Here is a 27,640-nt window from a genome sequence, read left to right on the forward strand (position 1 = left end):
GATACACAGCTCAGCAGACTGTATCACACATGATAGGATTAGATACACAGCTCAGCAGACTGTATCACACATGATAGGGTTAGATACACAGCTCAGGAGACAGTATCACGCATGATAGGATTAGATACGCGGCTAAGCAGACAGTATTACACATGATAGGATTAGATACACAGCTCAGCAGACAGTATCACACAGGATAGGATTAGATACACAGCTCAGCAGACAGTATCACACATGCTAGGATTGGATACACAGCTCAGCAGACAGTATCACACATGATAGGATTAGATACACAGCTCAGCAGACTGTATCACACATGCTAGGATTGGATACACAGCTCAGCAGAAAGTATCACACATGACAGGCTTAGATACAGGGATTCAACAGACAGTATCACACGTGACAGGCTTAGATACACAGCTCAGCAGACAGTATCACACATGCTAGGATTGGATACACAGCTCAGCAGGCAGTATCACACATGATAGGATTAGATACACAGCTCAGCAGACAGTATTACACATGATAGGATTAGATACACCAGCTCAGCAGACAGTATCACACATGATAGGATTAGATACACAGCTCAGCAGACTGTATCACACATGCTAGGATTGGATACACAGCTCAGCAGACAGTATCACACATGATAGGATTAGATACACAGCTCAGCAGACAGTATCACACATGATAGGATTAGATACACAGCTCAGCAGACAGTATCACACAGGATAGGATTAGATACACAGCTCAGCAGACAGTATCTCACATGATAGGATTAGATACACAGCTCAGCAGGTAGTATCACACATGATAGGATTAGATACACAGCTCAGCAGACAGTACCACACATGATAGGATTAGATACACAGCTCAGCAGACAGTATTACACATGATAGGATTAGATACACCAGCTCAGCAGACAGTATCACACATGATAGGATTAGATACAGCAGCTCAGCAGACAGTATTACACATGATAGGATTAGATACACCAGCTCAGCAGACAGTATCACACATGATAGGATTAGATACACCAGCTCAGCAGACAGTATTACACATGATAGGATTAGATACACCAGCTCAGCAGACAGTATCACACAGGAGAGGATTAGATACACAGCTCAGCAGACAGTATCACACATGATAGGATTAGATACACCACTCAGCAGACAGTATCACACATGATAGGATTAGATACACAGCTCAGCAGACAGTATCACACATGATAGGATTAGATACACAGCTCAGCAGACAGTATCACACAGGATAGGATTAGATACACAGCTCAGCAGACAGTGTCACACATGATAAGATTAGATACACAGCTCAGCAGACAGTGTCACACATAAGATTAGATACACAGCTCAGCAGGCAGTATCACACAGGATAGGATTAGATACACAGCTCAGCAGACAGTGTTACACATGATAAGATTAGATACACAGCTCAGCAGACAGTATCACACATGGTAGGATCAGATACACAGCTCAGCAGACAGTGTCACACATGATAGGATTAGATACACAGCTCAGCAGACAGTGTCACACATGATAGGATTAGATACACAGCTCAGCAGACAGTATCACACATGATAGGATTAGATACACAGCTCAGCAGACAGTATTACACATGATAGGATTAGATACACAGCTCAGCAGACTGTATCACACATGAAAGGATTAGATACACAGTTCAGCAGACAGTATCACACATGATAGGATTAGATACACAGCTCAGCAGACAGTATCACACATGATAGACTTGGATACACAGCTCAGCAGACAGTATCACACATGATGGGATTAGATACACAGCTCAACAGACAGTATCACACAGGATGGGCTTAGATACACAGCTCAGGCTACTTTCACACTTGCGCTTGATCGGATCCGTTCTGAACGGATCCGTCTGCATTAATAACTTAGAAAATTTTCTAAGTGCGCAAGTAGCCTGAGCGGATCCGTTCAGACTTTCAATGTAAAGTCAATGGGGGACGGATCCGCTTGAAGATTGAGCCATATGGTGACCTCTTCAAGCGGATCCGTTCCCATTGACTTACATTGTAAGTCTGAACGGATCCGCTCGCCTCCGCACGGCCAGGCGGACACCCGAACGCTGCAAGCAGCGTTCAGCTGTCCGCCTGTCCGTGCGGAGGCGAGCGGAGCGGAGGCTGAACGCCGCCAGACTGATGCAGTCTGAGCGGATCCGCTCCATTCAGACTGCATCAGGGCTGGACGGCTGCGTTCGGGTCCGCTCGTGAGCCCCTTCAAACGGAGCTCACGAGCGGACCGACGAACGCTAGTGTGAAAGTAGCCTAAGCAGACGGTATCACACTTGATAGGATTAGATACACAGCTCAGCAGACAGTATCACATATGATAGGATTAGATACACAGCTCAGCAGACAGTATCACATGTGATAGCATTAGATACACAGCTCAGCAGACAGTATCACATATGGTAGGATTAGATACACAGCTCAGCAGACAGTATCACATGTGATAGCATTAGATACACAGCTCAGCAGACAGTATCACACATGGTAGGATTAGATACACAGCTTAGCAGACAGTATCACACATGATAGGATTAGATACACAGCTCAGGAGACAGTATCACGCATGATAGGATTAGATACACAGCTCAGGAGACAGTATCACGCATGATAGGATTAGATACACAGCTCAGCAAACAGTATCACATATGATAGGATTAGATACACAGCTCAGCAGACAGTATCACATGTGATAGCATTAGATACACAGCTCAGCAGACAGTATCACATGTGATAGCATTAGATACACAGCTTAGCAGACAGTATCACACATGATAGGATTAGATACACAGCTCAGGAGACAGTATCACGCATGATAGGATTAGATACACAGCTCAGCAGACAGTATCACACAGGATGGGCTTAGATACACAGCTCAGGAGACAGTATCACGCATGATAGGATTAGATACACAGCTCAGCAGTCAGTATCACGCATGATAGGATTAGATACACAGCTCAGCAGACTGTATCACACATGATAGGATTAGATACACAGCTCAGCAGACTGTATCACACATGATAGGGTTAGATACACAGCTCAGGAGACAGTATCACGCATGATAGGATTAGATACGCGGCTAAGCAGACAGTATTACACATGATAGGATTAGATACACAGCTCAGCAGACAGTATCACACATGATAGGATTAGATACACAGCTCAGCAGACAGTATCACACATGATGGGATTAGATACACAGCTCAGGAGACAGTATCACGCATGATAGGATTAGATACACAGCTCAGCAGACAGTATCACACAGGATGGGCTTAGATACACAGCTCAGGAGACAGTATCACGCATGATAGGATTAGATACACAGCTCAGCAGTCAGTATCACACATGATAGGATTAGATACACAGCTCAGCAGACAGTATCACACAGGATGGGCTTAGATACACAGATCAGCAGACAGTATCACACATGATAGGATTAGATACACAGCTCAGCAGACAGTATCACACAGGATAGGATTAGATACACAGCTCAGCAGACAGTATCACACAGGATAGGATTAGATACACAGCTCAGTAGACAGTATCACGCAGGATAGGATTAGATACACAGCTCAGCAGACAGTATCACACATGATAGGATTAGATACACAGCTCAGCAGACAGTATCACACAGGATAGGATTAGATACACAGCTCAGCAGACAGTATCACACATGATAGGATTAGATACACAGCTCAGGAGACAGTATCACGCATGATAGGATTAGATACACAGCTCAGCAGACAGTATCACACAGGATGGGCTTAGATACACAGCTCAGGAGACAGTATCACGCATGATAGGATTAGATACACAGCTCAGCAGTCAGTATCACACATGATAGGATTAGATACACAGCTCAGCAGACAGTATCACACAGGATGGGCTTAGATACACAGATCAGCAGACAGTATCACACATGATAGGATTAGATACACAGCTCAGCAGACAGTGTCACACATAAGATTAGATACACAGCTCAGCAGGCAGTATCACACAGGATAGGATTAGATACACAGCTCAGCAGACAGTGTTACACATGATAGGATTAGATACACAGCTCAGGAGACAGTATCACGCATGATAGGATTAGATACACAGCTCAGGAGACAGTATCACACATGGTAGGATCAGATACACAGCTCAGCAGACAGTGTCACACATGATAGGATTAGATACACAGCTCAGCAGACAGTGTCACACATGATAGGATTAGATACACAGCTCAGCAAACAGTATCACATATGATAGGATTAGATACACAGCTCAGCAGACAGTATCACATGTGATAGCATTAGATACACAGCTCAGCAGACAGTATCACATATGGTAGGATTAGATACACAGCTCAGCAGACAGTATCACATGTGATAGCATTAGATACACAGCTCAGCAGACAGTATCACACATGGTAGGATTAGATACACAGCTCAGCAGACAGTATCACATGTGATAGCATTAGATACACAGCTCAGCAGACAGTATCACACATGATAGGATTAGATACACAGCTCAGGACACAGTATCACGCATGATAGGATTAGATACACAGCTCAGGAGACAGTATCACGCATGATAGGATTAGATACACAGCTCAGCAAACAGTATCACATATGATAGGATTAGATACACAGCTCAGCAGACAGTATCACATGTGATAGCATTAGATACACAGCTCAGCAGACAGTATCACATGTGATAGCATTAGATACACAGCTTAGCAGACAGTATCACACATGATAGGATTAGATACACAGCTCAGGAGACAGTATCACGCATGATAGGATTAGATACACAGCTCAGCAGACAGTATCACACAGGATGGGCTTAGATACACAGCTCAGGAGACAGTATCACGCATGATAGGATTAGATACACAGCTCAGCAGTCAGTATCACGCATGATAGGATTAGATACACAGCTCAGCAGACTGTATCACACATGATAGGATTAGATACACAGCTCAGCAGACTGTATCACACATGATAGGGTTAGATACACAGCTCAGGAGACAGTATCACGCATGATAGGATTAGATACGCGGCTAAGCAGACAGTATTACACATGATAGGATTAGATACACAGCTCAGCAGACAGTATCACACATGATAGGATTAGATACACAGCTCAGCAGACAGTATCACACATGATGGGATTAGATACACAGCTCAGGAGACAGTATCACGCATGATAGGATTAGATACACAGCTCAGCAGACAGTATCACACAGGATGGGCTTAGATACACAGCTCAGGAGACAGTATCACGCATGATAGGATTAGATACACAGCTCAGCAGTCAGTATCACACATGATAGGATTAGATACACAGCTCAGCAGACAGTATCACACAGGATGGGCTTAGATACACAGATCAGCAGACAGTATCACACATGATAGGATTAGATACACAGCTCAGCAGACAGTATCACACAGGATAGGATTAGATACACAGCTCAGCAGACAGTATCACACAGGATAGGATTAGATACACAGCTCAGCAGACAGTATCACACAGGATAGGATTAGATACACAGCTCAGTAGACAGTATCACGCAGGATAGGATTAGATACACAGCTCAGCAGACAGTATCACACATGATAGGATTAGATACACAGCTCAGCAGACAGTATCACACAGGATAGGATTAGATACACAGCTCAGCAGACAGTATCACACAGGATAGGATTAGATACACAGCTCAGCAGACAGTATCACACAGGATAGGATTAGATACACAGCTCAGTAGACAGTATCACGCAGGATAGGATTAGATACACAGCTCAGCAGACAGTATCACACATGATAGGATTAGATATACAGCTCAGCAGACAGTATCACACAGGATAGGATTAGATACACAGCTCAGCAGACAGTATCACACATGATGGGATTAGATACACCTCTCAGCAGACAGTATCACACAGGATAGGATTAGATACACAGCTCAGCAGACAGTATCACACATGATGGGATTAGATACACCTCTCAGCAGCGCAGCACGTGTGCTCGTTCCCGGGGCTCTGGGGCTGCATTGTCTGGTTCCTATCTCCACCATGCCAGGAATACAGGATTTTGGATCTTCGTGTCTGCTTGTGGTGAGCCGTGTGTCCGGGGGGCAGACATCCTCCACTTAGACATTTATAAGATGCCTGCTGGAGTGTGATACGGCTGGAGCCTGCAGCCCCCTCCCGGATGAGTCCTCCCCAGTCCTGCCATGAAGCATTGATATTTTTTAATTTGCTCTAATTACCAAGCGTGGCGAGATTACTACATAGTGACACAAGGCGCGCGGCAGGGGACGCCGGCGGGATGGGGGTACTAGTGGGCGCTGACCCTCGTTGTGCAGTGCTCTGTACTGCCAGGAGCAGAATCACTTGGCATCTTTCCTTGCCTGTTATCACAGAAGTCTCATATATGAGCTTGATTTAGCTGTTAATAGACCTATACAGTGGAATCAGAAGCAGCAGCACAGAGTATTTAAAAGGGTTTTCCACGATTTTCCGATCGATGGGGGTCCGACTACCCAAACCCCCGCCGATCAGCTGTTTTGAGAAGGCAGCGGCGCTCTGTGAGGGCCATGATGTGGGGAGGAGCACTGAGGCTCGACGGCGGTAACAGGCTGAACTATATAACAGTAGGAGCAGAATCCCCCAGCAGCACAGAGTATTTCAGGGACCAAGTGTCCTGAATTTATGTGGGATTATAAACTCAGACATACATAGTGGAAGGAGCAGGGCCCTCTCCTAGAAGGGCAGAGTATTTCAGAAGTGGGATGTGCAGATCTTGCATGAGGCGGGTAGGGTATTCTAAGCAGAACAGAGTATTTCAGGAGAAGAAGATCCTGATCTTGTGGGGGGTAGACCTAGCTGCACATGTGATTATGATGACTGAAATGCAAGAGGCAGCAATGACATGATGTGAGGCGGTTTTAAGCAGCACAGAGTGTTTCAGCAGAGGAGTGTGCTGATATTGTGGGAGGTTACAGATGGAGAGTTACGCAGTGGAAAGAGCAGGGTCCTTCCAGCAGCACGGAGGATTTCAGGAGATGAGTGTGCTGATCTTGTGGACGTCACAGACTGAGAGTTAAATAGTGGAAGGAGCAGGGTTCTCCCAGCAGCACAGATGATTTCAGGAGAGGAGTGCGCTGATCTTGTGGACGTCACAGACTGAGAGTTAAATAGTGGAAGAAGCAGGGTCCTCCCAGCAGCACAGAGGATTTCAGGAGACAGGTGTGCTGATCTTGTGGACGTCACAGACTGAGGGTTAAATAGTGGAAGAAGCAGGGTCCTCCCAGCAGCACAGAGGATTTCAAGAGAGGAGTGTGCTGATCTTGTGGGAGGTTACATACTGAGAGTTACATAGTGGAAAGAGCAGGGTCCTCCCAGCAGCACAGAGGATTTCAGGAAACAGGTGTGCTGTTCTTGTGGACATCACAGACTAGGAGTTACATAGTAAAAGAAACAGGATCCTCCCAGCAGCACAGAGGATTTCAAGAGCAGGGTCCTCCCAGCAGCACAGAGGATTTCTGGAGACTGGTGAGCTGATCTTGTGGAGGTCAAGGACTGAGAGTTACATAGTGGAAGTAACAGGGTCGCCCTCAGCAGCACAGAGTATTTCAGGAGAGGATTATGCTGATCTTGTAGGTCACAGACCAAGACTTGCATAGCAGCACAGAGGATTTCAGTAAATAAGTGCGCTGTTCTCTTTGGGGACGGCAGTGAGTCTGTGCAGTCTATGTGATGATGGTGTTTGTCTCGGGGATCTCATAGTCTACCAGCTGGAGTTCCTGAGAGCATATGATAAGGTGAGCTTTGACAACTGTTCACGTGGTGCGTTCCTGCGTGGCGGCCATTGTTGCTATGCTGGTGGGTTGGTGGCGCCCAGTGCCAGGGTGGCACCGGCAAGCAGCAGGGGTGTCTCGCCGTCTGCTGGTGCGGTGCTGTGGTGCCGGTGGTCGCCATGCAGTGCCGTGCCAAATTTCGAGTAGGTTTCCACTCGAAGAGGCAACCTTTTCGTGGGCTTATACTTTTTGATCAAAATGTGTACTAATGCCTCATGCAACATAGGGGGCGGTATACTATCGATTGCGCTGAGAAGCAGTTATTAGATCTAAGCATAGCATGAGGAGGTGCGAGCGGGTTCATTCTTGTTTTTGGTTATCTCGTAGTCAGATGTGACCTCCTCCGTGGCGCATTGACTGTGGTGAGCACCAGCCGCGCAGCGGTGTTAATGCAGATCGATGACCCAGCCCGTGATAATTCATGGAAGTGCCGCGCTTCCCATCCCCCACAGTCAGTGGTGGGTGAAGATGGCAGAGCGGGCACATCACTCTTTGTACCTACCCTTTTACCATCATGTTAGGAATAGAGCCGTCATACTTGTGCAGCGCTGGGTTATCAGTATTATTTATGTAGTGTGTGGCGCTACAATTTATGTTTCATCTTTTCTTTCAGGGCTGAGAAGACAGAGGTGCTGAGTGAAGATCTACTACAGGTAGGTGTCTCTGTGGACTCACCCGCATATATGTACACCACCTCTGTGACCACATACCAGGTTACGTCCGCCAGCACATTAATGGGACATCATTCAGTATTTTGGTTTCCTGTTGGTTCTACCATTGGCCGGTTATGGGGTCACCTGTTAGGTAAAATCACCCCCCACCATGTTACATCAAGGAGGAGCTGAGCTTATTCCTTCTGCCTCCTCACAGGTGGAGAAACGTCTGGAGCTGGTTAAACAGGTCACCCACAGCACCCACAAGAAACTGACCGCGTGTTTACAAGGCCAGCAAGGAACCGACACGGATAAAAGATCGGTAAGTCATACAGTGCCCCCATAATGCAGCAGGCCGCACAGTGCCCCCATAATGCTGCAGGCCGCACAGTGCCCCCATAATGCAGCAGGACACACAGTTTCCCCATAATGCTGCAGGCCGCACAGTGCCCCCATAATGCTGCAGGCCGCACAGTGCCCCCATAATGCTGCAGGCCGCACAGTGCCCCCATAATGCTGCAGGCCGCACAGTGCCCCCTAATGCTGCAGGCCGCACAGTGCCCCCTAATGCTGCAGGCCACACAGTGCCCCCTAATGCTGCAGGCCACACAGTGCCCCCATAATGCTGCAGGCCACACAGTGCCCCCATAATGCTGCAGGACACACAGTGCCCCCATAATGTTGCAGGACACACAGTGCCCCATAATGCTGCAGGCCGCACAGTTTCCCCATAATGCTGCAGGCCGCACAGTTCAGTTTCCACATAATGCTGCAGGCCGCACAGTGCCCCCTAATGCTGCAGGCCGCACAGTGCCCCCTAATGCTGCAGGCCACACAGTGCCCCCTAATGCTGCAGGCCACACAGTGCCCCCTAATGCTGCAGGCCACACAGTTTCCCCATAATGCTGCAGGCCGCACAGTTTCCCCATAATGCTGCAGGACACACAGTGCCCCCATAATGCTGCAGGACACACAGTGCCCCCATAATGCTGCAGGACACACAGTGCCCCCATAATGCTGCAGGCCGCACAGTTTCCCCATAATGCTGCAGGCCGCACAGTTTCCCCATAATGCTGCAGGCCGCACAGTTTCCCCATAATGCTGCAGGCCGCACAGTTTCCCCATAATGCTGCAGGCCGCACAGTTTCCCCATAATGCTGCAGGCCGCACAGTTTCCCCATAATGCTGCAGGACTCACAGTTTCCCCATAATGCTGCAGGCCGCACAGTTTCCCCATAATGCTGCAGGCCGCACAGTTTCCCCATAATGCTGCAGGCCGCACAGTTTCCCCATAATGCTGCAGGCCGCACAGTTTCCCCATAATGCAGCAGGACACAGTTTCCCCATAATGCTGCAGGACACACAGTTTCCCCATAATGCTGCAGGACACACAGTGCCCCCATAATGCTGCAGGACACACAGTGCCCCCATAATGCTGCAGGACACACAGTGTCCCCATAATGCTGCAGGACACACAGTGCCCCCATAATGCTGCAGGACACACAGTGCCCCCATAATGCTGCAGGACACACAGTGCCCCCATAATGCTGCAGGACACACAGTGCCCCATAATGCTGCAGGACACACAGTGCCCCCATAATGCTGCAGGACACACAGTGCCCCCATAATGCTGCAGGACACACAGTGCCCCCATAATGCTGCAGGACACACAGTGCCCCCATAATGCTGCAGGCCGCACAGTGCCCCCATAATGCTGCAGGCCGCACAGTTTCCCCATAATGCTGCAGGCCGCACAGTTTCCCCATAATGCTGCAGGCCGCACAGTTTCCCCATAATGCTGCAGGCCGCACAGTTTCCCCATAATGCTGCAGGCCGCACAGTTTCCCCATAATGCTGCAGGCCGCACAGTTTCCCCATAATGCTGCAGGACACACAGTGCCCCCATAATGCTGCAGGACACACACTGCCCCCATAATGCTGCAGGACACACAGTGCCCCCATAATGCTGCAGGACACACAGTGCCGCCATAATGCTGCAGGACACACAGTGCCGCCATAATGCTGCAGGACACACAGTGCCCCCATAATGCTGCAGGCCGCACAGTTTCCCCATAATGCTGCAGGCCGCACAGTTTCCCCATAATGCTGCAGGCCGCACAGTTTCCCCATAATGCTGCAGGCCGCACAGTTTCCCCATAATGCTGCAGGCCGCACAGTTTCCCCATAATGCTGCAGGCCGCACAGTTTCCCCATAATGCTGCAGGCCGCACAGTTTCCCCATAATGCTGCAGGCCGCACAGTTTCCCCATAATGCTGCAGGCCGCACAGTTTCCCCATAATGCTGCAGGCCGCACAGTTTCCCCATAATGCTGCAGGCCGCACAGTTTCCCCATAAAGCTGCAGGCCGCACAGTTTCCCCATAATGCTGCAGGCCGCACAGTTTCCCCATAATGCTGCAGGCCGCACAGTTCAAGAACTTGTTTATGCGTCGGGCGTTTTACAGCGCGTTCAAACACGCTGTAAAACGCTCAAGTGTGAACCAGGGCCATAGGGAAGCATTGGTTTTCACGTGTTGAGCGTTTTACAGCGCGTTTGAACGCGCTGTAAAACGCTCAGGTGTGAACTTAGGGTAATGCAGAGCGCAGTGGAGACATTTTCTAAAGGGGTGTAACTTAACAGTTACCATGCAGTTAAATTGTCCCAATATTTGGTGTAAAGTAAGCTCCTAACTAATGCTACATTTTTGGTTCGCTGTTTTATGTAGCCTTCATTGTCTGGTATTATTAAGCAGATACCGCAGTGCGTACGGTTAAGGCCCCATGCACACAACCGTATGTATTTTGCGGTCCGCAAAACACGAATCCGCAAAAAATACAGATGACGTCCACGTGCATTCCGTATTTTGTGGAACGGAACAGAACAGCCCTAACCTTGTCCATTATGCAGACAATAATAGGACATGTTCTATTGTTTTGCGGAATGGACATACAGAAATGGAATGCACTTCCGTTTTTTTTTTTCATGGACCCATTGAAATGAATGGTTCCGCATACGGTCCGCAAAAAAACTAGACAGACACGGAAAGAAAATACGTTCTTGTTCATGAGCCCTAATACGCAGTCATTGTGATGCTCTTTTTTAACCACTTCAGCCCCGCTAGGTGAAACCCCCTTCATGACCAGAGCACTTTTTACACTTCGGCACTACACTCCTTTCACCGTTTATCGCTCGGTCATGCAACTTACCACCCAAATGAATTTTACCTCCTTTTCTTCTCACTAATAGAGCTTTCATTTGATGGTATTTTATTGCTGCTGACATTTTTACTTTTTTTGTTATTAATCAAAATGTAACGATTTTTTTTCAAAAAAATGTCATTTTTCACTTTCAGCTGTAAAAATTTTGCAAAAAAAACGACATCCATACATAAATTTTTTGCCAAATTTATTGTTCTACATGTCCTTGATAAAAAAAAAATGTTTGGGCAAAAAAAAAAATGGTTTGGGTAAAAGTTATAGCGTTTACAAACTATGGTACAAAAATGTGAATTTCCGCTTTTTGAAACAGCTCTGACTTTCTGAGCACCTGTCATGATTCCTGAGGTTCTACAATGCCCAAACAGTAGAAAAACCCCACAAATGACCCCATTTCGGAAAGTAGACACCCCAAGGTATTCGCTGATGGGCATAGTGAGTTCATAGAACTTTTTATTTTTTGTCACAAGTTAGCGGAAAATGATGATGATTTTATTTTTTTATTTTTTTCTTACAAAGTCTCATATTCCACTAACTTGCGACAAAAAATAAAAAATTCTAGGAACTCGCCATGCCCCTCACAGAATACCTTGGGGTGTCTTCTTTCCAAAATGGGGTCACTTGTGGCGTAGTTATACTGCCCTGGCAATTTAGGGGCCCAAATGTGTGAGAAGAACTTTGCAATCAAAATGTGCAAAAAATGACCGGTGAAATCCGAAAGGTGCACTTTGGAATATGTGCCCCTTTGCCCACCTTGGCAGCAAAAAAGTGTCACACATCTGGTATCGTCGTACTCAGGAGAAGTTGGGGAATGTGTTTTGGGGTGTCATTTTACATATACCCATGCTGGGTGAGAAAAATATCTTGGTCAAATGCCAACTTTGTATAAAAAAATTGGAAAAGTTGTCTTTTGCCAAGATATTTTTCTCACCCAGCATGGGTATATGTAAAATGACACCCCAAAACACATTCCCCAACGTCTCCTGAGTACGGCGATACCAGATGTGTCACACTTTTTTGCTGCCAAGGTGGGCAAAGGGGCACATATTCCAAAGTGCACCTTTTGGATTTCACCGGCCATTTTTTACACGTTTTGATTGCAAAGTTCTTCTCACACATTTGGGCCCCTAAATTGCCAGGGCAGTATAACTACGCCACAAGTGACCCCATTTTGGAAAGAAGACACCCCAAGGTATTCTGTGAGGGGCATGGCGAGTTCCTAGAATTTTTTATTTTTTGTCGCAAGTTAGTGGAATATGAGACTTTGTAAGGAAAAAAGAAAAATCATCATTTTCCGCTAAAATGACACCCCAAAACACATTCCCCAACTTCTCCTGAGTACGGCGATACCAGATGTGTGACACTTTTTTGCAGCCTAGATGCGCAAAGGGGCCCAAATTCCTTTTAGGAGGGCATTTTTAGACATTTGGATCCCAGACTTCTTCTCACACTTTCGGGCCCCTAAAAAGCCAGGGCAGTATAAATACCCCACATGTGACCCCACTTTGGAAAGAAGACACCCCAAGGTATTCAATGAGGGGCCTGGCGAGTTCCTAGAAATTTTTTATTTTTTGCATAAGTTAGCGGAAATTGATTTTTTTGGTTTTTTTCTCACAAAGTCTCCCTTTCCGCTAACTTAGGACAAAAATTTCAATCTTTCATGAACTCGCCATGCCCCTCAGCGAATACCTTGGGGTGTCTTCTTTCCGAAATGGGGTCACATGTGGGGTATTTATACTGCCCTGGCTTTTTAGGGGCCCTAAAGCGTGAGAAGAAGTCTGGAATATAAATGTCTAAAAATGTTTACGCATTTGGATTCCGTGAGGGGTATGGTGCGTCCATGTGAGATTTTATTTTTTGACACAAGTTAGTAGAATATGAGACTTAGTAAGAAAAAACAAAAACAAACAAAAAATTTCCGCTAACTTGTGCCCAAAAAAATGTCTGAATGGAGCCTTACAGGGGGGGGGGTGATCAATGACAGGGGGGGTGATCAATGACAGGGGGGTGATCAATGACAGGGGGGTAATCACCCATATAGACTCCCGGATCACCCCCCTGTCATTGATCACCCCCCTGGTAAGGCTCCATTCAGACGTCCATATAATTTTTACGGATCCATGGATCGGATCCGCAAAACACATGCGGACGTCTGAATGGAGCCTTACAGGGGGGGGGTGATCAATGACAGGGGGGGTGATCAATGACAGGGGGGTAATCACCCATATAGACTCCCGGATCACCCCCCTGTCATTGATCACCCCCCTGGTAAGGCTCCATTCAGACGTCCGTATAATTTTTACGGATCCATGGATCGGATCCGCAAAACACATGCGGACGTCTGAATGGAGCCTTACAGGGGGGGGGTTATCAATGACAGGGGGTGATCAGGGTTATCACCCCCCTGTCACTGATCACCTTCCCCTGTAAGGCTCCATTCAGATGTCCGCATGATTTTTACGGATCCATGGATAGGATTCCACAAAACACATGCGGACGTCTGAATGGAGCCTTACAGGGGGGTTATCAATGACAGGGGGTGATCACCCCCCTGTCACTGATCACCCCCCCCTGTAAGGCTCCATTCAGACATCCGCATGATTTTTTACGGATACATGGATACATGGATCGGATCCACAAAACACATGCGGACGTCTGAATGGAGCCTTACAGGGAGGTTATCAATGACAGGGGGTGATCAGGGTGATCACCCCCCTGTCACTGATCACCCCCCCCTGTAACAGTCATATATGCGTGACTGTGCGCAGGGCTGCCACCTCCGGACCGCACATCTGCGTTAGGCGGTCCGGAGGTGGTTAAAGAGGCAGGGTCACATTAAGGGCTCATGCACGCAAACATATTTTTGTCTGTGTCCGTCCCTTTTTTTTTTTTTTTGCAGCCGGTATGTGGAGGCCGCAAAAAAATGGAATTGACTCCGTGTGCGTTTTGTGTCTGCATGTCAGTTCCTGACAAAAATAGAACATGTCCTATTATTGTCTGCATTACGGACAAGGATAGGACTGTTCTATTAGGGTCCAGCCACAAAATACAGAAAGCAGGCGGCCGGTATTCGTGTTTGGTGGATCCTCAATTTGCAGACCGCCAATTGAAATGAATGGTTCCGCATATGGCCCGCAAAAAAGACAGAACGGACACGTGTGCACGAGCCCTAAAGGTAATTGCATCAGTAATCGCACGATATATCCAGCCGTCGGGTGTCGCCCCAAATAAGAATCTTTTTTGGTTATTAAATATGGATTTCCAGTTCCTGGTTTTTAATTGGTTTTACACATTGTACTTTTGGTGTGCGTCCGATTGTAGCACGTGCTTGTGTACACAGAATTAGCTTTAGGTTTGCGGACAGCACGTGGTGCCCAGGCCTTTCTAGGTCACAGCATGGTAGCGGTCATACAGATGGTGGATGTCCTCCTCTTGGACCCGTCGTTCAGCCAAGGAGAATATGGGAGATCCATCGCCCCATCCAGTCTCTGATGGGGGAGAGACCTGGAGATCGAGCTGCTGGAGGCTCTGATGGGCACGCTGTATAGCGGGCAGTTATTGTATTGGAACACCACGTCTAATGGAGACAAAAAGGCAGTAGGACTGGTTCCACAATGTCGTGGACATACCGAAGGCTGGTCAGGGTTTCCTTCACAAATACTAGATGGGAACGGGCAGGGTAGGTCATGGCACCCTACACCACAGCACCTGGTGCTGGTCCAGTCTGTCTCCGCACTATGCATGATGGCAGTAGGCGCTTTCTGGTTCTCCTGCAAACTCTGATGGGGCCATCATTAGTACCAAGGCAGAACCTGCTCTCATCACTGAACCCTACTGTTTTCCATTCATGCCTCCAGTGGGCTTTCTTGCGGCACGCTCTGATGAGAGGTCAGTGGCTAGTGGAGTGTTTAAATGCAATCCTGCTTTAAGTAGATTGTTTCCTATGGTCCGAGGCTACTGCACAACCAGTATGTGATGCCGTGGCTGTACTTTGAGATACAGCAGCTCTTCTTGTATGGCAATCTTTCAGTGCATCTGTCTGTCTAGAGTCCAGTGATGGCTAACCTCCGGCACTCCAGCTGTGGTGAAACTACGACTCCCAGCATGCTCCATTCGTTTCTATGGAGTTCTGAGAACAGCCAAGCAAGTGTACATCTTGGGAGTCATAGTTTTACCACAGCTGGAGTGCCGAAGGTTAGCCATCACAGGTCTAGACTGTCCAGGACCCACTCTACCGCTATCCACACCACTGATGAACTACAGGAACTGCTCCTCCAATATTCACAACAGTGATGCTAGACAAAAAAATAAAAGTGATGCCAGACAAAATAAAAGAGTGACGCTAGACAGAAAAAAAACAGCAGTGATGCCAGGCAAAAAAAATTGTGATACCAGGCAAAAAAAATTGTGATGCCAGGCAAAAAAAATTGTGATGCCAGACAGAAAAAAAACAGCAGTGATGCCAGACGAACAAAAACAGCAATGCCGCCAGACAAAAAAAAAAAAACTGATGCCAGCAGAAAAAACAATTATGGTTCCAGACAAAAAAAAATAACTGTGATGCTTGACAAAAAATTAAACAGTGATGCCAGTCAAAAAAATTGTGATGCCAGACAAAACAAAACAGTGATGCCAGGCAAACAAAGAATTGATGCCAGACGGGAAAAAAACAGCAGTGATGCCAGACAAACAAAAACGACAATGGTGCCAGATGGAAAAAAAACTGATGCCAGCAGAAAAAACTATTGTGGTTCTAGACAAAAAATACAACTGTGATGTTAGATGAAAAACAACAGTGATGCCAGACAAAAAAGTCTGTGGAGCATCTGTATATAAAGTAAGGATGTTTGAACTTTGATCACTGAATGAAACATCCTTCATACTGTAAGATGTGCTTTTTATCTTAAGTGCTGTTTTATCATTTTCCAGTAGTGTATTTCTCCTCATTTCCTTCTTTTATTCCCATAGAAAAAGTTACCTCTTATAACCTTGGCCCAGTGTCTCATGGAAGGATCAGCCGTCTTAGGGGATGACTCTTTACTTGGGTAAGACTCCTAAATGCTTGATACCAGTCTTTGATTCTTTTCACTCCATTCAGTATTTTACTTGCTGTCAGTGAATGGAAACATCCTTGCATGTGTGACTTATTATTTTATGCTCCCTAGGGGAGCTTTCTATGTATGACCCATACCTGTGAGGAAGTAGCACTACAGGAAGCAGATGTGTGTGCTGGCAGCGAGAGTTCCTGGTTTTCTAAATAGTTTTTCCTTCTCCCACTCTAGGAAGATGCTGAAGCTGTGCGGGGAAGCAGAGGACAAACTAGCACAGGAGCTCATCCATTTCGAGCAGGAGGTCGAGAGAGATGTGGTGGACCCGCTGTTCGTACTCTCAGAGGTACGAGGTTATAGGTGTCTCTTCTGTGCATGCTTAAAGGGGAACTCCAGATCAGTGCGATCTTTTGAAAGGTCATAGACCCATGTGGGTCAATCACATTGGTGACTTCTGAGATAGCAGAGCACCACCGATATCCAGAATGGAAGGATTGTATATAAAACCCCTTTGGCACCACTCAGAGCTTTCTCAGCACATTTCTGAGCAGTGCTAAAGGGGTTTGATCACTGTAGAGCCCTTTTATCGGCTGAGATCACAGACCAATGCGTGTCCGGTCAGCTCATCAATTCCAATGGAGTTCCCCTTTGAAGGGGTGGTCTTATTAAAGGTAACGTGTGCTGTGATTTCTTATACGTTGTATTGATTCTTGCATCTTGACTATTCCAGGTGGAGATCCCCAATATCCAGAAACAGAGGAAACACTTAGCCAAATTAGTATTGGACATGGATTCTTCTAGAGCAAGGTAAATGGCTGCATTATGGGCACCCTTCAAGGGCATCTCCATTTCTGGACCCCATTTTTTGGGTTAATTCTACATGTGATGTTATGTATCTTGTACATGATCTTTAGTTATGTCACCTCTTAAGCTACTTTCACGCTCACGTTTGCTGTGGATCCGTCATGGATCTGCCCAGACGGATCCGTTCAGATAATACAACGCCATGCATCCGTTCAGAACGGATCCATTTGTATTATCTGTAACATAGCCAAGATGGATCTGTCTTGAACACCATTGAAAGTCAATGGAGGACGGATCCGTTTTCTATTGTGCCAGATTGTGTCAGTGAAAACGGATCCGTCCCCATTGACTTACTTTGTGTGTCAGGACCGTTTGGCCCAGTTTCGTCAGAAAGCAGTGTTTTGGTGTCCGCCTCCGGAGGGTTATGGTGACTGATCGGAGGAAAACTGATGCATCCTGAGCGGATCCTTTTCCATTCAGAATGCATTAGGGCAAAACTGATCCGTTTTGGACCGCTTGTGATAGCCCTGAACGGATCTCACAAACGGAACGCCAAAACGCCAGTGTGAAAATAGTCACATCCAAAGCTGCATACGTAATTATTTTGGAATCTAAGACCTGGTGTAACTCTTAATCAGTATAGGTTAAATACAGTTATGTACTTAAGTTCTAGGTTTTATGGAGATTTAAAGAGGTATTTCCATTTTAGAAGATGATGGCTGTACTCTTTTCATTCTCAGGGTCGGGGGTCCCAGAGGTAGGACCCCCACAGATCATAACATGATATCATATCCTAGGAATATACCTTTACTTTATTAGATGGGAATACCCTTTTAACCTGTAAAAATGTGTTCTCTCTGCTGCCCCCTGCTGGCTCTATCTGTACAAAGCATATTCCATTGCCTTATAGACTGCCGTGCAATGTCAGTAGCTATCACCTGCTGGACCGTTATACTTTAAAGCAGGGGTCAGCAACCTTCGTCACTCCTGCCCTTGTGAAACTACAACTCCCAGCATACACACTTGTGCTCAGCGATTCCCAGAAATCCCATAGATGAGAATGGAGCATGCTGGGAGTTATAGTTTCACAACAGCTGGACTGTTGAAGTTTGCTGATCCCTGCTCTGTGGGTAGCCAAAGTAGCTAGTATGGGGCCCAGGTCAGGTTGGCCCCGGGTTATGCTTCATTTCTCCATGGGTAATCGAAACTTGGGTAGGGAGTTGGGGGGATTTCGCTTCAAGACCTCCAAAAGGTCTAAACTGCCCATTATGGCCCATTATGCAGTGTGTATGCGCACTTGAATCACTCACGGAGTCTCCCACTGAATGTGAGACCCATTTGGAGACTCATGCGCTTCAAAGCTGGGATTAGTCACAGTTCTCAGAAGGAACATGAGTTTTTGGGAGAATGTTTTGGACTTCACACGTCAAATGCCTTTTATCACCACTATTCCTCCTTGATTCTTGCTTCAGGAAGGATTGTGTTTCACATGCTGGGCAGCTGATAATGCAGAGCCAATGAGCAAAAGAATAGTAAACTAGCAAATAAAAGTGACATCTGTGAGACGGTAGAAGATTTTTGAGAATTGTAGTCCTTCACATTGCTAATCCCACCCATAGCAAGGCCTAGCAGCATCAAAAAGGTGCAGCACAGAACTGAGCCAGACAATGAAAATAACTGTGCCTGAAAATAAGAATAGACACATACATCTGCCCAGAAAAAAACCTTAAATCTTGTTTTAGACCTCAATCTCTTGTTCATACAGCATGTGACACATACATATCAGCCAGTAAGATTCCCCCTCAACTATATTTCAGAGCCTCTAGTATAACAATGATTTATCCTAATCTGGTTAACAAGGAGTACAAAGCAGGTGGCTCACTCTGATTTGACACGGCAGGTGCACAGGTTCAAAGAAACACCCCCTGATTCTGATAGGTATAGTATAGGTTGGATAGAACCGGCACTCAAAGCAATCGGAATACACGTGGAAATTGAATAAAAATATTTATTAAACAATAAACACTATATCCTGTGTGTGCACCAGGGTAAAATTCATATATAAAAAACATATAAAAAAACATATATAACATATGTGTCAACCAGAGGAGTATATATCTCTAGGGCACAATGATCTGAGTGCTAGGCACAGAGGGCTGCATCCGTGTCCCCCCAATTGGGTAAGGCTGTTGGATCACAGTCGTCTGCGACAGAGCAGACCAGAGCTAGTAAATGTTGTGCTGCAGGTATATTCGGTAGCGTATATTCTCATGCAGATCTCACATAGTCCCAAATGCATACAATTAAAATCTTATGCCACCGTAAAGGGTATGGGATAGAAGATATTCAGGGATGGTCTGTGTTTTACACCATGACTAGATTGTCCATCACCTATAGTGGTCTCAGGGTCTGAGTACGCTGTATACGAAAAGTCAATTGTCCAGCACGTCTGTTATCACCGTTCTTATGCCGCCTCTCGTGCAGCGATTCGGTATAGTTCCACTTAGATTTGTATTACTCGCTGTGTCCCGTGTAGGTTTACTCGGTTAGGTCTGCGGAAGGATTTCTGCCGTGGCGTCCCACGCTTCAGCCTTTCTCCGCTGTGTTTGTATCGGGTCCAGTTTTTGCTTGGATCCCGTCTCTACTCTCGTGAGAGACCTGTGTTGGCTGTTTCACTTTCGTGAGTCTTACAACACTTCTTTGTCTTACGTGAGTGAGTGGATAAATTTTAGTACATGGCCATGCACACAGGATATAGTGTTTATTGCTTAATAAATATTTTTATTCAATTTCCACGTGTATTCCGATTGTTTTGAGTGCCGGTTCTATCCAACCTATTTATCCTAATCTGTTCATGCCGTTGCACTAGTCCATGTGCAGGGTCAGTAGCTATCACCTGCTGAACCTATACCTTTACTTTATTAGATGGGAATACCCCTTTAACCTGTAAAAAAAAATTCTCTCTGTTGCCCCCTGCTGGCTCTATCTGTACAGAGCATATTGCCTTATAGTCTACTATGCAACGTCATCACCTGATTATACTTTAGAGCCGGGGTCATCAACCTGGTGCACTCCAGCCATTGTGGAAACTACAACTCCCAGAATGCACACTTGCTCAGCTGTTCTCAGAAATCCCATAAAAGAGAATGGAGGGAATGCTGGGAATTGTAGTTTGACAACACCTGGAGATGTGAAGGTTGTTGACCCCCCCCCTGCTCTAGAGGTAACCAAAGCAGCTAGGTCAGGTTGGCCCCAGGTTGTGGTAACTTGCCTAGGGCTCATCTCTCCTTGGAAAGGGGGTGGTAGTGGGGGCAAGAAGCATCAAGACCTTGAAAAAGGTCCAAATTTCCTATTATGACCCATTATGCAGTGTGTATGAGAAGCTCAGGACCTGAATGACTCACTGGTTGGAGACAACCTCGCTCCAAACCTGGGATGAGTCACTGTGCTCAGAAGGAACATGCGTTTTTCGGATAATGCAGGTAGAAGAATAACATAAAGACCTAATGGCTGAAGACAAAGCCTGGTAATAAGTGACGGTAGTGGGGACGTGCAGGAATTAGTGTGACGCTCATAGGCAGGACTATAGCATTGCTCCCCAGTTTATAACATTATTGGAGACATGTCCCTTGTTGTGTGCAGGTGGCAGCAATCTGCTAAGTCGTCCGGGATCTCCAGCAACCTGCAACCCTCTGGGGCCAAGGCTGATGCACTCAGGGAAGAGATGGAAGAGGCGGCAAACCGTGTGGAGATCTGTAGGGTGGGTGATGTATGTATAATCTTACAGTAAGCAGTACAGGAGACATGAGGTCCGGACCATGCGATAGAGGGTTTTAACCCATGGTTGAAAGGCATGGAGAAGAAAGTCAAATAAAGGGGTTAGATAGAATTCAAGACTGTGGGTGAAAAAAAGACCATTAAAGGAATTGTTCAGTATTTTAAAAACGTGGATGCTTATTGCGCCACATCTGTCTATGGGTTGTGTCTGCAGCTCAGTTTCATTGATGTAAATGAGGCTGAGCTGCAATACAACACACAACCTGCGGATAGAGTGGCGCTGTCTGTCGATGTTTAAAAATTGTGTGCAAACGGTTTGCATGCAGTAAAACTGATCACTTACAGTTGTAGTGTCTGTAGCGGAGATGCCTCTGTAAGCAGTCACTTGACCACGCTTCCGGTGTTTATCACCTACTTGTGTTACTCCAGTACTCTACATACTTTCCTTCCCTGTAGTACAGGACTTCACACATCATATGCCTCTTATTCTGCTCCATGCTTTCCTCCTTGATGTCTCAGGAGGGATTGTGTTTCACATGCTGGGCAGCAGATCATTCAGAGTCAGTGAGCAAAAGAATAGCGAATAAAAGTAACATCTGACAGACGGCGGAGAACTGTTGTGCTTCACATTGCTATTCCCACCCATAGCAAGCCCTAGCAGCATCAACACAAAGGTGCAAGGCAGAACTGTGCCAGACTGTGCCTGAACATAAGCATAGAGACACAGGTGCCCAGAAAACCCCCTTAAATCTTGTTTCAGACCTTAAGATTCCCTCTCAACTATATCTCGGGGTTAGGATTGTACAGTATAATGGTTTATCTTAGTTTGATCCTTCTGCTGCACCAGTCCATGTGTAGTATATAAACGGTTTCTTTTTCCTTAGGATCAGCTGTCGGCGGATATGTACAGCTTTGTGGCCAAAGAAATAGACTATGCAAACTACTTTCAGACGGTAAGCTGATGCCATAACGCTGTATGCGTGCGCAGAACCGCTGGTTCACATGACGGCATAATCCCAAATAGTCTCATGGGGGTCTTGATCAGTGAGGTTAGGGTATCGATCGAGCGGCAGAAGTGCTCCACTCGCTTCATTTCTGATCGGCTCCGCTTGCCTTTGCCTTGGACTTGGTGAGCAAGAACTGCATGTGATCCTGAATGGCGCTCATCCTACCTCTCCGAGGAGACATAAATCAGAAAGGGGAAATGCGTCTGGCTAGTGCTTCTGCCCCTTCGTTTCAGTGGTCTGCTCCAGACCCCCACTGATCAGTTTTTTTTTAATTATAGATACTTCATATACTTAAAGGGGTTTTCCAGGCTTGTGGAACTGATTAGCTATCTTCCATATCTGATCGGTGGATGTCTGACCTGGGACACCCGCCGATCACCCGTCCATTGTATAGCAGCTCTGCTTGGTATTAACCCCATTCACTTCATTGGGACTGAGCTGCGCCTAGGCCATGTGACCGATGAATGTGACGTCACTGGCCTAGGGAAAGCTGGAGAAGGCTGCGGCGCTACTACGAGCTCCGGCGCCTTCTCAAACAGCTAATGTGGGTCCCGAGTGTCGGCCTCCACACCAATCAGATACCGTAGGCCTATCCTGAGGATAGGTCATCAGTTTTCAAATCTCGGAAAACCCTTTTAAAGGGGCGTTCCATTTAGAACAAGTTATGCCCTATCCGGAGGATAACTCTTATTTCGGGCCACCATCAGTCACGAGATCAGGGGACCCATTATGCATGCACACCACCGCTCCATACATTCTCGAAGGGACTGCTGGAGATAGAGATCGCTGTATTTGGCTATCTCCGTCAGTCCTATAGAGGTGAATAGAGCGGCTGTGCACATGGTCGACCCCTCAAAGGGGGGGGGGGGGGAGTCAGAGGTCCCCTTATTTTTAATCGGTAGAGATCCCGGTGGTCGGATGAAACAGTTGTCCCTCATGCGTGGATTTTGTTCTAACCGGAATACCCCTTTAAAACACATTATATGATGTTGCAGAAAAAAATAACTGCAGGTAAGTAGTCTTATGTTTCTCATGACTGATACTATACTAACAGCCTTGTAAATGGCAGTACCGTAGGTTGATGGGCCGGGCTGCCATGTTTCCCGGGCATTCCCCATGTGATGCGAACATATAGAAGCCCACGTATCCTTGGTGTGAGTGTTGCATGCAGCTGATCTGTCAGTGGTAATGACGTATAATACGTTATATTAAAAAGGATTTGTGCGTCTCCCGCAGCTAATAGAAGTGCAGGCCGAGTACCACAGGAAGTCCCTTGCTTTACTGCAAGCCGTCCTGCCGCAGATCAAGGCTCAGCAGGGTGAGTAAATCATTCTACAATGCACATTTCTGCAGCTTTTTAATACACTTTGTGTCATTTTCAAGACCTCTGCTTGCTGTGAACGGGGCAGGACAGTGTATCAGAAGTCGCTTTTTTCGGGAACACATCCTGCATGCTTTGTCAGTAGGTCGTGATACGGGCTGGTTTTACAGCCTCTGGGGTGTGCACAGGAATGTCTCCATTCAGTGACAGCAAGCAGAAATTTTGAACAGGAGGGGGGGGGGGGGGGGGAGGAGTGTAACACCTCCAGTACGTAGGAGTCTCTACGTACTGGAGATCCTGATAAACGTCTTTAACCCCTTGTGTTCTGCATGGGCGTTGGAATAGGCCGCTCAGTGTCCGTGTCTTTCCCCCTGCAGAGGCCTGGATTGAAAAGCCATCATTCGGAAAGCCCTTAGATGAACATTTGACAGTGAGCGGCCGGGAGATCGCCTTCCCCATCGAGGCTTGTGTCACCATGCTCCTGGAGTGTGGAATGCAGGAGGAGGTAGGAAGGAGCGCGGCCGGCGCTGGATTCTCAGCCTGTTTACAATAAACTCCACTCCATCTGTTGTTACTCTCCTGATTGCACGCAGATCAGCAGCGCCAAAGCCGTTTGGCATGTACTTCTTGCTGGATATGTCACCGTAAAAGAGCCCGTGGCCCTTTGCATCACATAAATATGTGTATGCCGCCTAGTCATGAATACCGCACTGTGGTTACCGCTAATTGCAGGGCGGTATCTGTACTTGTGAGGTTGCACATACATAGGTGCACCCCGACAACCAGCAGTAGCTTGCGTGATAGTACCCTAATACTGCCAAGATTTCACCTGCGACTCTGATCGTGTCTTCTACTCCAGTCACAGCTAAAGCTGCATTCAGAATTTCATCTCCGACCAGTCCCCATCGTGCAAAGCATGCTCTGCTGCTGTAGTATATTTGGGGAGATGCAGGCATTAGAATAGAAAAAGCGACAGGATTAACGCTGGCAGCAAGCAGAGATCTTATATAAAAGTATATAGTGTACAGATAAGATCCTGTTGGTGGTGAGGAAGTGAAGTGCTAGGTGCATTGGAAAGTTGTCAGCCTCCCCATGTCACATCTGCTCACTCCGTCCCCTCGCCTCCCGCTCCGTCAAACATATTTCCAAGTTAATCGTAGGTCAGAGGAAAAGGGAGAGGACAGGAATGGCAGAGCTTTGAAATGCAGCAGCTGGGACTCATTTCCACTTCCCGTGGGGTAGCCTGCATTCCTGGCAAAGTTTCGCTTATGTGCAAACTCGTATGCCGAGAACTGCAAATCGATTTAAAGGTGAGGCGATGCCCCACGATCATTCGAAGACGGCAGCTCCGCGAGTTGTAGGAATTGGAAAGGAAAAACGGATGGGGTTGCTTTTAGGAACCAATCAGATTTCAGCGCTCATTTTCCAAGGCCCTTTGGGGAGAGGTGACCCGATTGCTTGCTATGGCCAGCGTACCTACGTGTACCCGCTTCTTCTCGACAACCTTCTCTTCTCCTCTAGGGCTTGTTCCGAGTGGCCCCATCTGCCTCCAAGTTAAAGAAGTTGAAAGCCGCCCTGGATTGCTGTGTGGTGGACGTAGCTGAATACTCCGCTGACCCCCACGCTATTGCAGGTCGGTTGTGTCTCCACCAGGTGGCGCGGCAGACGCCAATGCTGCCCATTGTTTGTAGTGCTGAATGAGGCCACCGCTTATCTCACTTCAGCAAGTGGCATTTATCATGTAGAGAAAGTTAATTCCCGGCACTTACTGATGTATTGTGACTGTCCATATTGCTTCCATTGCTGGCTGGATTCACTTTTCCATCACATTATACACTGCTGGTTTCCATGGTTACGACCACCCTGCAATCCATCAGCGATGGTCGTGCATGCACACTGTAGAAAAAAGCGTTGGCATCTCTGGTGGTCGGGACCGTGGGCCAGCACATAGGCTTGTGCTTTTTCCTATAGTGTGCAAGCACGACCACCGCTGATGGATTGCAGGGTGGTCGTAACCATGGAAACGGGCAGTGTATAATGTGATGGAAAAATTAATCCAGTCAGCAATATGGACAATCACAATAGATTAGTAAGTGGCTTGTATTAAAGGGGTTATTCAACCACTATAATGCCCCCCAAAATGCCCGAGCCCCTCATACTGGTTATACTCCCTGGCACCCATGTCGCTTCTGATGCCAGCACAGCCGCCACTGCATGTCTGATAGGGGCATGCTAGGGAGGCTCGTTCCCATCATGGCCTGCTATTGGCTCCCAACACCTCCCTCCCCCTGTCGACGGATGTTTTGATCCGCGCTACAGGGTGATGCAGCGGCGGCCGTTCAGGCATCAGAAGCGCCGCGGGTGCCATGGAGCGGGGCAAGTATAACCAGTATGAGGGGCCCGAGCATTTTGGGAGGAATTATAGGGGTTGGATTACCCATTTAACTTCCTCTACATAATAAATGCTATTTGCTGAAATGAGGCAACCCCTTTAAACAGATCAGTGCATGTATACTGCGCTTAACCTCCCCATTACCGCCATTCCCTCTTGTCTCACAGCTCAGCCATATTTTTAGGTAAATCTCCATTAACCATTGCATTACTGAGATTGTGCCCTTTGTTTCAGGAGCACTGAAGTCTTACCTCCGAGAGCTTCCTGAACCACTCATGACCTTTGAGCTTTATGAGGAATGGATCCAAGCTTCCAAGTAAGTTTAGTGTTTCTGTTTATCAGCCTCCTCAAAGGAAATACTGTACAATACCACAATTCAATTTCTGATTATTTCATCTTTAATTCATAATGTTGTAGGCAACTGAAATGTAGGGCGAGAATACACCTGTATTATACCCCAGAGCTGCGCTCACTATTCTGCTGGTGGAGTCACTGTGTACATACATTACATTACTTATCCTGTACTGATCCTGAGTTACATCCTGTATTATACTCCAGAGCTGCACTCACTATTCTGCTGGTGCAGTCATTGTGTACATACATTACATTACTTATCCTGTACTGATCCTGAGTTACATCCTGTATTATACTCCAGAGCTGCACTCACTATTCTGCTGGTGCAGTCACTGTGTACATACATTACATTACTTATCCTGTACTGATCCTGAGTTACATCCTGTATTATACTCCAGAGCTGCACTCACTATTCTGCTGGTGCAGTCATTGTGTACATACATTACATTACTTATCCTGTACTGATCCTTAGTTACATCCTGTATTATACTCCAGAGCTGCACTCACTATTCTGCTGGTGGAGTCACTGTGTACATACATTACATTACTTATCCTGTACTGATCCTGTATTATACTCCAGAGCTGCACTCACTATTCTGCTGGTGCAGTCACTGTGTACAATACATTACATTACTTATCCTGTACTGATCCTGAGTTACATCCTGTATTATATTCCAGAGCTGCACTCACTATTCTGCTGGTGCAGTCACTGTGTACATACATTACATTACTTATCCTGTACTGATCCTGAGTTACATCCTGTATTATACTCCAGAGCTGCACTCACTATTCTGCTGGTGGAGTCACTGTGTACATACATTACATTACTTATCCTGTACTGATCCTGTATTATACTCCAAAGCTGCACTCACTATTCTGCTGGTGCAGTCACTGTGTACATACATTACTTATCCTGTACTGATCTTGAGTTACCTCCTGTATTATACTCCAGAGCTGCACTCACTATTCTGCTGGTGCAGTCACTGTGTACATACATTACTTATCCTGTACTGATCCTGAGGTACATCCTGTATTATACTCCAGAGCTGCTCTCACTATTCTGCTGGTGCAGTCACTGTGTACATACATTACATTACTGATCCTGAGTTACGTCCTGTATTATACTCCAGAGCTGCACTCACTATTCTGCTGGTGGAGTCACTGTGTA

General features: G+C 46.7%; 1 protein-coding gene across 2 annotated transcripts in view; it reads left to right on the forward strand.

Moving 5' to 3' along the window:
* Positions 1 to 27,640, forward strand: part of ARHGAP44 (Rho GTPase activating protein 44) — a 158,129-nt gene that overhangs the window by 95,605 nt on the left and 34,884 nt on the right. For both annotated transcript variants that reach the window (XM_044296188.1, XM_044296189.1), the window contains exons 2-12: positions 8,515 to 8,554; positions 8,772 to 8,876; positions 16,738 to 16,814; positions 17,052 to 17,163; positions 17,548 to 17,624; positions 21,264 to 21,381; positions 22,283 to 22,351; positions 23,642 to 23,723; positions 24,104 to 24,231; positions 25,248 to 25,359; positions 26,353 to 26,434. In XM_044296188.1, the coding sequence (XP_044152123.1) occupies positions 8,515 to 8,554; positions 8,772 to 8,876; positions 16,738 to 16,814; positions 17,052 to 17,163; positions 17,548 to 17,624; positions 21,264 to 21,381; positions 22,283 to 22,351; positions 23,642 to 23,723; positions 24,104 to 24,231; positions 25,248 to 25,359; positions 26,353 to 26,434 (1,002 nt within the window). The remainder of the gene's footprint in view (positions 1 to 8,514; positions 8,555 to 8,771; positions 8,877 to 16,737; positions 16,815 to 17,051; positions 17,164 to 17,547; positions 17,625 to 21,263; positions 21,382 to 22,282; positions 22,352 to 23,641; positions 23,724 to 24,103; positions 24,232 to 25,247; positions 25,360 to 26,352; positions 26,435 to 27,640) is intronic.

Source organism: Bufo gargarizans, chromosome 6 (genome assembly GCF_014858855.1).
Source record: "Bufo gargarizans isolate SCDJY-AF-19 chromosome 6, ASM1485885v1, whole genome shotgun sequence".
Lineage (NCBI taxonomy): Eukaryota > Metazoa > Chordata > Amphibia > Anura > Bufonidae > Bufo > Bufo gargarizans.